At 46.2% G+C, this 16,596-nt stretch overlaps 1 protein-coding gene across 1 annotated transcript in view; it reads right to left on the bottom strand.

Annotated features, from left to right (window-relative positions):
* LOC115308943 (actinia tenebrosa protease inhibitors-like) overlaps positions 1–16,346 on the bottom strand; it is a 54,154-nt gene extending 37,808 nt beyond the window's left edge. The window contains exons 1-3 of the mRNA XM_040208975.1: positions 16,304–16,346; positions 11,442–11,645; positions 4,293–4,469 (exon numbers count right to left, since the gene is read on the bottom strand). Of these exons, the coding sequence (XP_040064909.1) occupies positions 4,293–4,469; positions 11,442–11,645; positions 16,304–16,346 (424 nt within the window). The remainder of the gene's footprint in view (positions 1–4,292; positions 4,470–11,441; positions 11,646–16,303) is intronic.
* Between the last annotated feature and the right edge of the window lie 250 nt (positions 16,347–16,596).

Below are 16,596 nucleotides of genomic sequence, written 5' to 3'. Positions count from 1 at the left end.
AGGGGTTTAGTCCCAGCGAACGACTGGCCGCTGACTGCAATGACGGCTCTCGATGGCAGGCTATTTGTAGACAGCGATGGCCACCAGGCGAACTGGGTTGGAAGATATCGGCACCAGGGGAAATGCAGTCGATGAATCAGCTGAGCCCGGAGGACCAGCCGGCGAGATGATCGCAGACGCAATGCAGATTTCCCGGCAGATGTGCTCGAGATAGCAGGCGAAGCAGCCCAACGGTATGATAGCCAGGCACGTGGCAACCCAGGTAGCCTGCCGACAACAAAATAGGGGTTTAGTCCCAGCGAACGACTGGCCGCTGACTGCAATGACGGCTCTCGATGGCAGGCTATTTGTAGACAGCGATGGCCACCAGGCGAACTGGGTTGGAAGATATCGGCACCAGGGGAAATGCAGTCGATGAATCAGCTGAGCCCGGAGGACCAGCCGGCGAGATGATCGCAGACGCAATGCAGATTTCCCGGCAGATGTGCTCGAGATAGCAGGCGAAGCAGCCCAACGGTATGATAGCCAGGCACGTGGCAACCCAGGTAGCCTGCCGACAACAAAATAGGGGTTTAGTCCCAGCGAACGACTGGCCGCTGACTGCAATGACGGCTCTCTATGGCAGGCTATTTGTAGACAGCGATGGCCACCAGGCGAACTGGGTTGGAAGATATCGGCACCAGGGGAAATGCAGTCGATGAATCAGCTGAGCCCGGAGGACCAGCCGGCGAGATGATCGCAGACGCAATGCAGATTTCCCGGCAGATGTGCTCGAGATAGCAGGCGAAGCAGCCCAACGGTATGATAGCCAGGCACGTGGCAACCCAGGTAGCCTGCCGACAACAAAATAGGGGTTTAGTCCCAGCGAACGACTGGCCGCTGACTGCAATGACGGCTCTCGATGGCAGGCTATTTGTAGACAGCGATGGCCACCAGGCGAACTGGGTTGGAAGATATCGGCACCAGGGGAAATGCAGTCGATGAATCAGCTGAGCCCGGAGGACCAGCCGGCGAGATGATCGCAGACGCAATGCAGATTTCCCGGCAGATGTGCTCGAGATAGCAGGCGAAGCAGCCCAACGGTATGATAGCCAGGCACGTGGCAACCCAGGTAGCCTGCCGACAACAAAATAGGGGTTTAGTCCCAGCGAACGACTGGCCGCTGACTGCAATGACGGCTCTCTATGGCAGGCTATTTGTAGACAGCGATGGCCACCAGGCGAACTGGGTTGGAAGATATCGGCACCAGGGGAAATGCAGTCGATGAATCAGCTGAGCCCGGAGGACCAGCCGGCGAGATGATCGCAGACGCAATGCAGATTTCCCGGCAGATGTGCTCGAGATAGCAGGCGAAGCAGCCCAACGGTATGATAGCCAGGCACGTGGCAACCCAGGTAGCCTGCCGACAACAAAATAGGGGTTTAGTCCCAGCGAACGACTGGCCGCTGACTGCAATGACGGCTCTCGATGGCAGGCTATTTGTAGACAGCGATGGCCACCAGGCGAACTGGGTTGGAAGATATCGGCACCAGGGGAAATGCAGTCGATGAATCAGCTGAGCCCGGAGGACCAGCCGGCGAGATGATCGCAGACGCAATGCAGATTTCCCGGCAGATGTGCTCGAGATAGCAGGCGAAGCAGCCCAACGGTATGATAGCCAGGCACGTGGCAACCCAGGTAGCCTGCCGACAACAAAATAGGGGTTTAGTCCCAGCGAACGACTGGCCGCTGAGTGCAATGACGGCTCTCGATGGCAGGCTATTTGTAGACAGCGATGGCCACCAGGCGAACTGGGTTGGAAGATATCGGCACCAGGGGAAATGCAGTCGATGAATCAGCTGAGCCCGGAGGACCAGCCGGCGAGATGATCGCAGACGCAATGCAGATTTCCCGGCAGATGTGCTCGAGATAGCAGGCGAAGCAGCCCAACGGTATGATAGCCAGGCACGTGGCAACCCAGGTAGCCTGCCGACAACAAAATAGGGGTTTAGTCCCAGCGAACGACTGGCCGCTGACTGCAATGACGGCTCTCGATGGCAGGCTATTTGTAGACAGCGATGGCCACCAGGCGAACTGGGTTGGAAGATATCGGCACCAGGGGAAATGCAGTCGATGAATCAGCTGAGCCCGGAGGACCAGCCGGCGAGATGATCGCAGACGCAATGCAGATTTCCCGGCAGATGTGCTCGAGATAGCAGGCGAAGCAGCCCAACGGTATGATAGCCAGGCACGTGGCAACCCAGGTAGCCTGCCGACAACAAAATAGGGGTTTAGTCCCAGCGAACGACTGGCCGCTGACTGCAATGACGGCTCTCTATGGCAGGCTATTTGTAGACAGCGATGGCCACCAGGCGAACTGGGTTGGAAGATATCGGCACCAGGGGAAATGCAGTCGATGAATCAGCTGAGCCCGGAGGACCAGCCGGCGAGATGATCGCAGACGCAATGCAGATTTCCCGGCAGATGTGCTCGAGATAGCAGGCGAAGCAGCCCAACGGTATGATAGCCAGGCACGTGGCAACCCAGGTAGCCTGCCGACAACAAAATAGGGGTTTAGTCCCAGCGAACGACTGGCCGCTGACTGCAATGACGGCTCTCGATGGCAGGCTATTTGTAGACAGCGATGGCCACCAGGCGAACTGGGTTGGAAGATATCGGCACCAGGGGAAATGCAGTCGATGAATCAGCTGAGCCCGGAGGACCAGCCGGCGAGATGATCGCAGACGCAATGCAGATTTCCCGGCAGATGTGCTCGAGATAGCAGGCGAAGCAGCCCAACGGTATGATAGCCAGGCACGTGGCAACCCAGGTAGCCTGCCGACAACAAAATAGGGGTTTAGTCCCAGCGAACGACTGGCCGCTGACTGCAATGACGGCTCTCTATGGCAGGCTATTTGTAGACAGCGATGGCCACCAGGCGAACTGGGTTGGAAGATATCGGCACCAGGGGAAATGCAGTCGATGAATCAGCTGAGCCCGGAGGACCAGCCGGCGAGATGATCGCAGACGCAATGCAGATTTCCCGGCAGATGTGCTCGAGATAGCAGGCGAAGCAGCCCAACGGTATGATAGCCAGGCACGTGGCAACCCAGGTAGCCTGCCGACAACAAAATAGGGGTTTAGTCCCAGCGAACGACTGGCCGCTGACTGCAATGACGGCTCTCGATGGCAGGCTATTTGTAGACAGCGATGGCCACCAGGCGAACTGGGTTGGAAGATATCGGCACCAGGGGAAATGCAGTCGATGAATCAGCTGAGCCCGGAGGACCAGCCGGCGAGATGATCGCAGACGCAATGCAGATTTCCCGGCAGATGTGCTCGAGATAGCAGGCGAAGCAGCCCAACGGTATGATAGCCAGGCACGTGGCAACCCAGGTAGCCTGCCGACAACAAAATAGGGGTTTAGTCCCAGCGAACGACTGGCCGCTGACTGCCGAGTAACCATGAGTTATAAAGATAGCTCCACAGATTTATGCAGTTTTATAGTTGTACATTTATGTTAGGTATTTCTAAGATGGGCCAAAATTAATCGTCCTAGTTTTATGTATCTGGTTCATTCGCGAAGCAAGAAAAATGAACAATGATAATAATTGCGAGGCTCGTTTCCTATGTACATTAGCGTATTCAACTGGCTTGTTTGCAGGGCCTCTTTTTGTCTTTTAAATTTCTACTTGAGGAAGTCACAACTGTGTAAAGATGGTGATGACGTTACTGTGGCTGTTACCCCCGAAGATGGCTGTCTTGACGCAAGTTCGCAATGCTGAGAATTCGCTTGATCCTGGCGGTGGAACGTCGGCTGACGTAGGCATACACCGTAAGTGGCTATTCCACTATATGTAAGATTTTGCTGCAATCACAAAGAAATCTTCATTTGCTGGTGAACTTCGCTGCGGCTTCTTTAACTGCCGACCAGAATTGCTACAAGCCTTTGATTTTTGGTGCTTCACATGTGCCGGTTTTTGTTTTTATTTTGGCACAGTGCGAGGCATGAGTAGTATAGCATGATATTCTAGGAAGTTGTTGGCACCAAGGCACCCCATTTTAGGCGTATCTGCTAGGATATTCTGATACAAACCCAGTAGGTAATTTTAAGAACTCAAAAAGAAGCTAGAAAAGCAAAAGTATGCAGGCGGGGTGGTTAGGATTTATCGTGCCCTAAATCCAAGACAATAAGAATTAAAATAACGGACAAGACAAGACGTCTTGTTTGTTATTTTAATTCTCCTTTTTCAGGGTTTTAGAGTATGAAGCTACAAAGTAGTCATCAGAAGAAATACAAAAATGACACTCACTTCTGCACTTGTTATTGCATTGAGCATACGATTCAAAAATGTTGTCTCTGGGTCCCCTGCCGCCTTTCCAGCGAAATTTTTCGCACTTCAGGGAAGAAGAGTTGTAAGTCCACCTTTCAATGTCCTGATTTCCCCAGCGATTTTCGGGGTCTTCAAAACACTCCTTTGGTACATTTTCTGTTATTTGACGCGAATGGAAATAAAAATTAATAAAAAGAAACAAAAAAATGAAAGACGTTTACAAATCTCTGTAATGCAAAACTAGAGCGCAGCTCTTGGGGAGGAAGAGGGGTAGGATACGGAGGGGAGGGTATGCCCCTCCTCCTCTGTACCATCCCCTCTTTCTCTCCTCTTTCTTCTCCTCTCCTCCTCCCCTCTTCCCTCCTCCTTTCCTGCTGCTGAATTTGTTCATGGGTGACGTGCAGGAACTCGTGACGTCATTTTCCCCGCTAAATTGAGGGGAAACCTTAACCTGCTAAAGTTAGCAGATATATTTTCCCGCTAAAGATAGCAGGGAAGTGTTACCGCTAAATTTAGCGCGAAAACGTCCCATGATGCAACGCGCGCGGTTACACCGACGCCGACGGCGATGCCGACGCCACCGAACCCGGAAACGGGCTACTAAGAGCTGCTCTCAAAAACTTGTATTTTAAGTTATATTTTAGCTGCAATTTTTTATGTGTTTCTACTATTTTTTTTGACTACTGGAACGCTTGAATTAAAACTATCGCTATACATGGTATTTCAAGGTAAAGGTAGATATACAATGGCGGAACTTCCTGGAGTTTCTTAAACCTTTTTGCATTTCGTGTATTTTTCAATAAGCGAGAGCTGAGCAGCGTTGCTTTGAAGAATTTGTTGGCGGAAAGTGTGCAAAAAAAAAAATGACGCGCCATGGATCGATGAGTAAACCTTGACTATCCGAAGTCAAGAATAAGTACCGTTGCTGGTTTTATTTGGCCTCCCTGCCGAAAGTTACCTGGCCCTATGTGACAGCCCACGGAAGACCCGGCTATTTACACAGGAGACAATCAGCTGAACAAAAACCAGTTAAGATTATGTAAGCGAGAGAGCGAAGAGTGCGTGCACCAGGCCCTCGTCGTTTTGTCAACTGCTCGTCATGCGCATCGTTGACATCCAATACTGTGGTCGCCGTTAGTCTTCAAGGTAGCCAAAGCGAAACTATAGGATACGCTTGTCGGGCGTGGTCAGAAAAGTTGCGAAGGATTACGCCGCTAGTGCTCGTGCTTGGCAAAAAGCAAGCGGTGCGTTTTCGACGACGAGTGAATATATATGTTGACAGTCACAACATCGGCCTTCCGCGGCAATTTCTTTAATGACATATATGGGGAAGCGTTTCCGACGCGGACGGGGAAGGACCGTTTTAGGTTCGGAAACTCCGCCATTGAAGTAATGAAACAAGTTACGTGTCCAGCTTGCTGCCGAGCACTCAAAGCAAGCAGACACAAGCAAGCAGCACGCATACAATGGAGACACATGTCGACGTGCATCACGAGCTGGGTGAGTGATAAAATAGAGAGGGTGGTACCAATTGTTTCATGTTATGTTTCATGCTTTGCTTCAAATGTGCCATGAAGAGACGTTTTATTGTATGCTGAAAAAGAAAGAAAAAAAAAAAAAACGCTTCTATGGCTTTTTCGGTGTTTCAGGCAAAGTGCCGGCTTACGGATCCCCAGGTTCAGTTTCAGGCTAAAAGATCCCATTCCTCAGTCTCTGCTGGAACGTCACACATAAACTCCGGAAAACGTTATTTTTAATTAGTTCGTGGGTCCCTTGAATGGTGTTTGTTCAAGACTGCCACAAACCGTCTGCTAGCAAACGTCCAAGCGCGCGAAAAATAACGTAAGTGAGTGACAGCATTTGCTTGAAAATTAATAAATAATAGTAATAATAACAACACTTATTTTTATTAATAAAAATATGCAGTATCAAGCTGGTTTGTGTCATGAAAACCTGGGATCTTAAATTTTTAAACGAAAATGTTATTTATATTTTTGACGTCCAAATCTCTGAACATGGGGGATATTAGGTATTCATTCAATCAAAGTTTATTGGCTAAGCTCTCCGAAAGAGTCATATGCCTACATGCTTGGCTAAGAAAGTGGGATGAATCCTAATTGCGTAAAATCGACGCGCGCTGGACAGCGACTGGCCACGCTCGACGGCCGCAGCGTTATACATTTCGTGGAGATGTTTTGAAATAAAAGCTGCGCAGTCAATTACACAACATTTCAGCATCTTCGTAGTCGCTGGACACAAATAGCACCATACAAAACCGATTGAATTACACAACACGCGAAACTTCGTAGAGATTTGGTTCTTTAAGTGGATGCAAATGATACCCAAACCGGGAAGGGTCTTCGGCCCGTGTCATGGCGGCCAGGATTGCCCGGAATAACATGTATATTAGAACAAGTTTACGTTGTGGCCGCCACTCAACCAATACAATTTCTTTTTGCAATTATATTTGCTGAGTGTTGGCTACATTGTAAAATTCGAAAGACCGCATCTCGTATTTTCCCAATGTGTTGTGCATTGCTTATAATGTGCATCAAAATATGGGCATGTGAACATGGGCGCATACGCATTGAGAAATATTATTTTAGATATTGTTGCTTTCATCGTTACTTCTCTTTTTCCCCACGACCAAGACTACCTAGGTCAAGCTCCAGCTTTCCTAAGCACCATAAACGTTCAAATATTTTAACAAACGCTGAATGCAGAAAGTGGGCATGACATTTGGGAAAAAAAAAACTACTACAGGCACGTTACGCGGTGGTCGACAAAGTTGCCTAATCAAATAAGTGACACCAAGTTTGTGTTGCAGACGTATGCTCACTTTATCCCAGATCACGCGATACCACAAACGCGAACAAGCATTCGCTATATTAATATATATCGCAGCGATCAAATTTAAAAATTGCTTACACTTGGGCATGAACAATGCTCAGAGGGAGAGAGAGAGAGAGAAACTTAGAATGACAGATATAAGGCTTGCGAAAGAAGAAATACTAAAGTGGTTGTTGCAGCCAGAGGCCGGACCATCATGATTGGTTGGCAGGAGGAGGAGAGGGTTATCATTAGTTGGGGGTACGGGAGAAGAACTTTGAGACTAATGTTAAGAACAACAATAAAATAGTATTCGGAAAATTCGTTAGTTATTCTGCCAACATCCGGAAAACTGGAGTGTTGTTGTTGAAACCGACTGAAGTAATACGTGAAGCATACAGTCAAAACTGAATAGGCTTTTTCCGAAATTCAATCTGGCCACTTTGATAACTATTAACTTAGTTTGTGGTATCTTTGCCGGGCTAAGGAGGTTTTCTGGTGGCTGATGAAGAAATAAAGTGAAGGCAAGCTCCGCAGTAAATAATATCATGGGGATTAGAGAGGTTAGTGCATTGCAACGCATGAAATCGATACAAGCGCTGCGCCAGCGTTTATTCAGAGCATGTTTCTAATCAATTAATAAGCACACGTCCTGCCCGCACACCTCGTGATGTCCTGAATTCTATGACGAGTTTCACTCTATACAGCGCCTCATACAGACTGGTAGTTTCTAGTTACCATCGAAACTAAAACGAAACGAAAAATAACTAACAGCAGAAACCACATGCGTATCTGCCATTGACGTAGAAAGAGGCGGCGGTTGATTATATATTATATATTAAGCACAATGACCGTGGGAAATTTTGTGACAAATTTTCGACCCACTACATGGCACTATACTCCTTTAAAAGGTCGAGTATGACTTCTTGATGAGTAAGTTCATTTGCTGTGTGTGAGTCCTTTGTAGACAGCGATACTAAAATGCTGGGGTAAATTTTTCCCCCGATTGGTTACACGCAATAAGTGGACGTCAGTCAATGAACGTCAATGAACGTCAATGGATGCGATGCCTTAAGGTGCACCAGTACCGAAGGGCACTTGTTACGATTGAAAAGTGGACTTTACAATGCGAAACTTTAACACATTTTTTGGCGAACCGATAAGAGGTTTGTTCAAGAAACAGAAAATGTTTTCCATGAGACTCAATTATTAAGCTTATTTGAAATAATATGTTAAACGAATCTCTACGACAGAACTGAAAATTGTCCCAGGTGATATTTGTTAAGTGTCATGAGTCTGGATTATTTCATCTCAAACCGTGCAGGCGAAAAGGGGCGAACTTTATTTTGGACGTAAAATGCGCACGTTGTAAGACATGTTCTCCCAGAAAAAAAAGATGAAAACCGCGGATTTGAATAGGATATTGTTCTCGAGTTATGGCGCGCAGAAAAAGCCGCGTTGGAAATGGACATTTTTCCAGAGTGTTGAAGATCGCATGTTTGGCTCACCCTCATCCCTTGATTTTCGCCTCTACGTTATTAATTTTTATTATAACTCTGTGGACACCACAAAAAGGCATTCGTGTATTTTAAGAATTGCAGGGTTTACATTTAAGAACACGTGCAAACGAAGAAAAAAAAGTGAAAGGCGTTTACAAATCCCTGTAACGCCGAATTGGAGCGCAGCTCTTGAGGCGAAGTAGGGAAGGGTACTGAGGGGGGTCACGTCACCTGCGGGTAGTCACGTGACCCCGGGGGGTCACGTGATCTCGTGGGAGGGGAGGTCACGTGACCTCGGGGGGGGGGGGGGGTCACGTGACCTGGGGGGTCACGTGACCTCGAGGGGGATCATGTGACCTCAAGGGGGGGGGTCACGTGACCTCGGGGGTCACGTGACCCCCCCCCCCCCCGGTTACGCCGACGCCGACGCCGCTCAGGCTGGAAACGGGCCCCTATGAGCTGCGCTCTAAAAAATTTTTAGACAGCCTAGATAGAAAAAGAATGTTTTAAAACGAGTTTATGACGAAGAAAACAAAAATTAGAGCTATAATTCCGGCGCAAAACGAATTTGTAGTTGGCGCCGCGGGAGCCGCCGTGGGTCATGTGGCAGACCTGTGCGCCGTCGCGCTGTGCGGCCGCCACCTCAAAGTCATGCCGCCGCCGCACGCCGAGCGTGGTGCGCCGCCGGTTCATCGCGTTTTTCCACGCCGCCGGCGCCGCCGCCGCCGCCGCGCAAGTTCGTCTGCTTCGGAGCGCCGCCGCCATCATCTGACCGGCGCACAGGTCTATCAGGTCTGCTTGCGCTTTTCCAGGAGTTTCCTTCGGGTTGTAAAAGCTACTTATTAATCTTGTGTTTTGTTGCACTTCAAATGAAGATGAATTAGTAACTTTTTAATACCATAAGAAGCTTCCGAAAGAGCGCAAGCACAACGTGACAAATAGCGGCCAGTAACGTGATAAATAAGGGCCACTTTTCCGCGGTGCCCGCGGGCGCCAACTACAAATTCGTATCGCGCCGTAAATATAGCTCTACAAAATGTTCTTTTTCGATTTAAATTCGTTTTATGGCTCTCTTTTCCCAACCAGGCCGTTTAAAAAAAATGTTTCTTTTTTTCATTTGCATGTGTACTTTAAGAAAGATTGCCAAACAGACCTCCCAGGTCGATTTTTTTATAAATCTTGGCAGGCTGTTCTCTGCGACCGACAGGGTGTCACAAAAAATTTTTTTCCAGGTTTTTTTTTTACCGCAAAAATAAACTAGGCATTGCCGAACGCTCATTCTCCGCCCAAAGGTAGCGCTTGAAGGCACGACAAGATGCCAAAGATTTAGCCCGATCTGATACCTGATTCAAACGTTATGAGTGATTTTCTGAAAATGTCAATGGGAAAATGGAGCCGATTTTTGCCCGTTTTCGGTTTCTGGTGCCATAGAGACCCATGTTCTCGTAAACTCCGTCGGCCGCCATTTTCCCATTGAAATTTTCAGAAAATCATTTGTAACTTCTGATTAAGGTATCGGATTGGGCTGAAACATTGGCATCTTGTTGTGATCTCTAGCGCTACCTTTGGGCGGCAAATGAGCGTTCGGCGATGCCCAGTTTATTTTTCCGGTAAACAAAAACCTGTACATTCTTTTTTGCGACACCCTGTACTTAAGCTATACTTACTTTTTATGCCCATGGCAAAGCCAAAAAAGATATCTTTGTCTCTCTCTTTCTCCCTCTTCATTTCTCTCTCTCTCTCTTTCTCTCTCTCTCTCTCTATATATATATATACATACATACATATAAATAAAGAGCACCTTTCGGGTGTCCATGGACATAAATATTATAATTATAGCACATAAGTCGCAGATGGCAGCCTATCAAAATCTATGCAAAAATCGACCTGGGAGGTGAGTTTGGCGATTTATTAAAAAAACAAAACACTGTAAAACATATTTAATTACATGAAGACATATTCATGGTGTCCATAGAGTTATATAGAGACATCAAAATAACGATGAGGCAAAAACCACGGGACGTGAGCGAGTCAGACATGCGACCTTCGACAGTCGAGAAAAACGCTAATTTCCACCACGGCCTCTTTTGTGCTACATAACTCAAAAACAAAGAATTATCATAAACCTTGCCTTTCACTCATCTTCTATGTAGAAACGTCCCTACACAATACGTGTTTAATTCGTTAAAATTAAACATTCGATTCCTTTTTCCTGCACGATTTGAGATGAAATCACCCATAGCGCCCATATAGAGGAATACTAAGCCAAGTCAGACCCTCTCAGGCATGGCTGACGCGATACACATAACAACGCATGTCGTGGTTGTCGTGCGTTTTTCCCCTGTTTTTTTAGTGCTGTTTTGTTTATTTTACGTTTATAATTTCTTCGAAATGCAGCCTTTTGTATATTTGTTTCTAGTTATCTATGGAGAAATACTGCAACCAAACTATTAAAGCGATTTCTATGTATCCTCGTATGTCTGCCCACAACCATTCCATAAAAGAGTGTTGCCGAAGAAAACAGCAAAAAAAAAAAAAGCAACAAAACAAAAAGGTAGGAATATGCCTTGATCTATGAACTCTTAACAAGCTTCTTCGTAATTCCTTTGGTGAGCCGTGCCAATATGGCCCTTTTCTTAGGTAAAAATATATTTGGCACCTAATCAAGTTTTAAGGCACTTTCCAATAATATATATTATAATTCAGCACATTTCATGAGAAGTCGTTTTAGATACTGGCAAGACTAACACCTCTCGGCCCAAAATGACAAAGAAAGACATTGAATCCCGATGCTACTTACTTCTGCATTTGGTGTTACATAGTTCTTGGTTGACGAATTTGTTTTCATTGTCATCATCATCGGGAGGAAAAACCATATTCTCTATGCAATTATCGGTCCTCCAATCGTAGAAAAAAAATAGTCGTTTGGCGCCTGAGCCAGTGTCGGGATCCTGGTGGCAGACGTTCACTATGGTGCTCGATTGGCACGAAGTTGAACATAAACCTAGAACAAGATAGAATACTAGAAATTTATATTTCTCATCTCGATTACATACGTTAAAAAGGACGACAATGCTACATGTTTAAACAAAAAGTAATAATTTGTTTTCTCAAGAATTGAGAGGGGGTTGAAGGTTGAGGCGAGGGTTTTGCGGAACCCGATTTGAGAACCATTGGTCTAGAAAGTGATAGCAAACGCGCATAGACGACGAGCGCCATTGCGATGGACTTTTAGCCCTGCTTGATTTGCTTCATCACGTCGTAGCTTCGGCTGCAGTTGCACTTGATATCAAACTGCGTATAGCCTTTGGCTAGTCTCCCACATGTGGTAGAACAAAGTGTGCACACTCTGAAATTGCCCACCCCAACGTCTACTGAGACCTACCTGTTTCCGCTGCAGATATTACACCGAGGAATTCTGTTATTTTGAGTTTAACGAAGCATACATTCGAGTAAGAAAATTGCGTTTCCAAAATGATCGGCTGCTGCGCACCGGCATGTAACTCCTACAACTTGCACCTTGCAACTTGCAAAATTACCGACGTTCTTGGCACCTAGGGCGCAATGCTCTAGGTGCCAAGAACGTCGGTAATTTTATGCAGCCAAAAGTGGACCTGTAAGACCTTTTGCAATTTTAGTATACCTCGGTAGAAAGCGGAGTATGTTTCCTACTTTATGATCATCGGTGCCTTAAACGATAGACCACAATGCGTTTTATACGACAGCTAAAATAGGACTAACACCAGGGCTCCTGATGCTACCGGTGTTTTTGCTCATAGCACCCTCTTCTCCCTGTTTCGCGTACCGGTATCTTTTTTTATATGAGGTAAGGGTCTCTTAGTTTTTCAGGTTATAAGGATTGATTTATGCCAAGAACACAACGTGTTACCTACCAATCAAAAAGATGCTGTTATTACTTTGGTACATACGTTTGTTTAATATTTCCATTCAACGTAAGGAAAAATACGCTTATTCAGGTCTCATGAAATTCTTATCAGCGCGTGAAGTACGCATTCAGTGAATGAATCAGGCAAATATTTTTTTTAAACTGTACCACTTTTAATGTAATTTTAAAATCAATTGTCATGCAGGTGCTCATGCATATATGTTTATTTAATATGCCAACACTGTACTTCTGCGCCATGTTGAAAAAGTGGAAAATTAACGACTGATATGTTAGTCTATATACGACCAAGATTGACATTTATCTTCGAATACTCAATATATGTAAATTATTGCGAACTGCAGTATCATCGCCTCCTATATACCGACAAAGCCTTGATGATCGCAACGAGAAGCGGCCGCCGAAATGGAAAAGGTGGAGCGGCAGACAATGGATGAGACGAGAGCCACTAGACTGGCGCCCCGTTGCGGCGAGACTCCGAAACAGACTTCTCCCGAGTGAACAAGTATGTTTCGGGTCCTCGCAGCTGCAAAAGCTGTGCGCTGACGTTCAGGTTTTTCGAGAAATGTCTCTTTGGTGCTCTGTGCAACCAGATCCTCGCACTCCAAATCTGCAACCAGATCCTCGCGCTCCGAATCTGCGACCGAGCACTCTATGGCTCCATCGCCAAACTGCCAGGATTTATGGGTATAGAGGAGCCTATGACAGCGTCTATCGACTTTTTTCAGTGCTTATCACAAGGTGAAAAAGGCTGAGTCATGGCTGTGTGGACCACTGATATAGTGTGGACTGTGTGGACCACTGACTATAGGGGGCTGGATGGCGCTTAGCTGCTCTCCGAGCCTGGTGCAAGTGAAGCCACCGGAATTTCGACGCTTGTCCCGGAAGTTGGGCGTGAGCTGGGCTTCCTAGTGCATTTAGTCGATATTTTGGACCATGCTTTTTTGTGTCTTTGATTGGGTTTAACACTCCCGTTCTGGATTAAATCCCGGGAATGAGGCATTTGAACTTGTGACATATTCACACTTGATCAACTAGAATCTCAAAATGTTTGCATTGAATGACTTCCCATGATATTTCTCTGGTCTACATGCGCTGTTACTGCGCAACAAGCAGGCTCTCTTGAGGAAACAAGCGAAAATCCAGCGCCCTCGACGCTTTTCGTACCAGCACTCGGAAGGGTTACAAAGCCTGCCAAGCGCTCACTTCCGGGACAAGCCGCTTACTTCCGGTGGCTTCATACCTGTTTGCTCAATGCGCCATCCAGCCCCCTCTAGTGGAGATCAGTGGTGTGGACGTATGTGTGGCGTCTCATATTTCGTAAAAGAAAGGTACTGCGCGCGCTCAGAGCGTGTTTCACAGCTCACAAGACAAAGATGACAGCACCCAGAAGGCGATTATTGGAAAGGACTATGCAAAAATTTGTTTTACAGATTTGGTTAGAAAAATTACAGGAAGATTCATTGGTGGATTCTTAGGGAATACGTTATCATGTCACTTAGAAACGCCACACACGTCTCCCTTCGGAAAAAGTTAACGCTGACTCCTTCACTTTTTTCTTATGGCTTTTCCTTTTGCTTCCTCTATTTTGTGCTGCCTCTTTTTGCTCTCGTTGCGAGGACAGTGTAAGCATTTTCCAAAGGAGGACGTATGTCCACCAATGGATGTTCCTGTAATTTTTTTAAACGTATTTTGTACTCAGTCTGTCAGAGTACGTCGAGACACTTGGATGTGGGCATCCATATCACTCGTAAACAAAACCGTATCTAGGGCAGACGAGGAGGTGCGCCAACGAGAGGGCCAGGGAGCATGACCCTTCTGTTAGGCGGTCACCCTCGGGAAACTTGGCCGTTCATTGTGATCGGTGCCCATGTTCTCCTGCACTCGATGATATGCAGATTTTGGGACGATATAAAACAAGAACAGGAAGAGAAATCTTCGAGGCTTTTAAAATCAGGGTGAAGGGCGATGCATATATCAGAACTTCTTCAGTCCTTTCATCAGATAAGGAATTTTAATTCATCTCACGAGAAGTTTGATTACAAGCAAATGGTTGCTTGGGTTTGTTTTTCCGAATAAAAATTCAATTGACAGTAGCGCATCGTCTCGTCTATTCCTCCTGTTATCCTTGTTTTCTGGCGCTTTTCGAATCCAAGAGGGAACCGCATCCATTGTTTTAACTACACACAAGCATCACAGCCCACGCAGCGCTACTGCGGAATCCCAGAGCGAAGAACAACCCGCAACGGCAAAGTGGCAACTGAGCACGCCGCAGCGCTGAATGAGATTGCGTCATCAGAAAAGGCCAACGCTGGGCACAGATTGGACACAAATATTTCGTCAACGTTCGGCTCGAACTTGAATCAAAGCTGATCACTGACGGAGCACTCGTTTCAGTCTGTGTCCAGCGTTGGCCTTCACATATAAAGCCATCTCATTTAGCACAACGGTTTGGTTATCATGGATGTGTTGCAACTTGCGCGGCGTCTCCACGTCTCTGGCTCCGCACTCACTAGCTGTGCGCGTCACTTCGCCGAAAACGAAAGGACTCGTTCTGAAAAAAGCTTGGCGGTTGTCTGTCAGTTCGTCAGCGCCAGGGAAAGGTTGACGCGTGCTGACGTCTGCGGTTCGGACCAATGGGAGCTTCGCATGGGTCATGCTCTCCTTCTCTTCCTCCCTCTCTCCCCGCACTGAGAGACGAAAGGCACTCCCGGGTTTTCGTTTAAACGGACGATTTAAGGCCAACGAATTAAAAGCCTATGAAAGCTACAAGCATTGCGGTCAGCGCCGGTGAGCTAAACGGCCAGGGGGACGTGATAAAGGGAAATACTAGTCACAATCAGTCTGTGAATTAACTAAAAGTTGTTAATTACCTCCTTAATTAACATAGATGGATTTATGATTAGAATCCCAAACTTGCTGAGCGTCTTCAAAAGTCAAATATTAAATTTGAAAAAAGATTAAGGGCGCGCAGAAATCATGGTAGTACGCTGAAGTTACCGCCTGTGCACCATGCGTAAGGCTAGTGGCGCAAAATCGCACCCGTAAGGTTTTTTTTTCGTCTCTTCCCGTCCGCATCGGCAGCATTGGGCCCGTTGCACAAGTGACAAGTGTAAAGCCACTCCGCTTCCCACGCTCCAAACTCTTTCTGAATTGTACTTAGTGGTTTCCAATGATGCTCAGCTAATTTATAAATGGTACGATATATTTATTTGTGCTATTTATAAAGGTAATTAACGAAGCTTATTTCATTACTCGACTTATTATGACAATTGTAAAGGCCGTGTAATGTGCCTGTAAAGACCGTATTAGTGCTTTCACGGCGTGGAAACAGGAATTTGAAAAGCGTTTTTTAGGCATATTTTTAAAACGAAGATGGTCGTCATAACATCAAAGTCAAAGTCCCAAATCAATACCAAAAAACCTTAAGGAGATTGGTTTTTCAACAGAAAAGTTTAACAGCTTCATAGAGTAATGTTGACAACAGGACTAGGCGAGTCGAAAACAATTAAAAGATTATAGGGCCTGAGCAGTATACATTTTCTAAAAACAAGTTTGGAAAAACAATGTTGAAAATATTCTTTACGAAACTTATAAATTAAAATGAGACATATGTATTGTACCTCCCTCTTCTAAATTAAAAAAGTGGGCATAGCTGTAACCATTCTAAAAAAGCTATCTTCAATGGGCACATCTAGCTAAAGCAGAACTGTCTAGTGACATTAACCGAGAAAAATATTTTCAATAAAAATAATTACCCTTTGCTGTGATCCCGAGAATCCATACGACTTGAATGAGCATCGCTAGCTCTATAGACGGGGAATATAAATCAATGGCCGATGTTAGAGGTTCTGTTGATAGCTTTTTACATATCCTCCAGACAAAATATATAATTTTTGTGAATAGAAAGAACAGAAGCAAACATTTAACATCAACATCTGGAACCTGTGACGCATTCCTGACGTCGTTCGTGGTGCTAATAAAAAAAAAGCTAATTAAGTGACGTGTTTATCGAGGCCTAAGGTATATTGTACCCGTGGCAGATGTGAAG

The sequence above is a fragment of the Ixodes scapularis genome, unplaced genomic scaffold, assembly GCF_016920785.2.
Source record: "Ixodes scapularis isolate PalLabHiFi unplaced genomic scaffold, ASM1692078v2 PGA_scaffold2__306_contigs__length_199485367, whole genome shotgun sequence".
Taxonomy (NCBI): Eukaryota; Metazoa; Arthropoda; class Arachnida; order Ixodida; family Ixodidae; genus Ixodes; species Ixodes scapularis.
The sequence above is the reverse complement of the archived record's forward strand: the minus strand, read 5'-3'. Positions and strand labels throughout refer to the sequence as shown.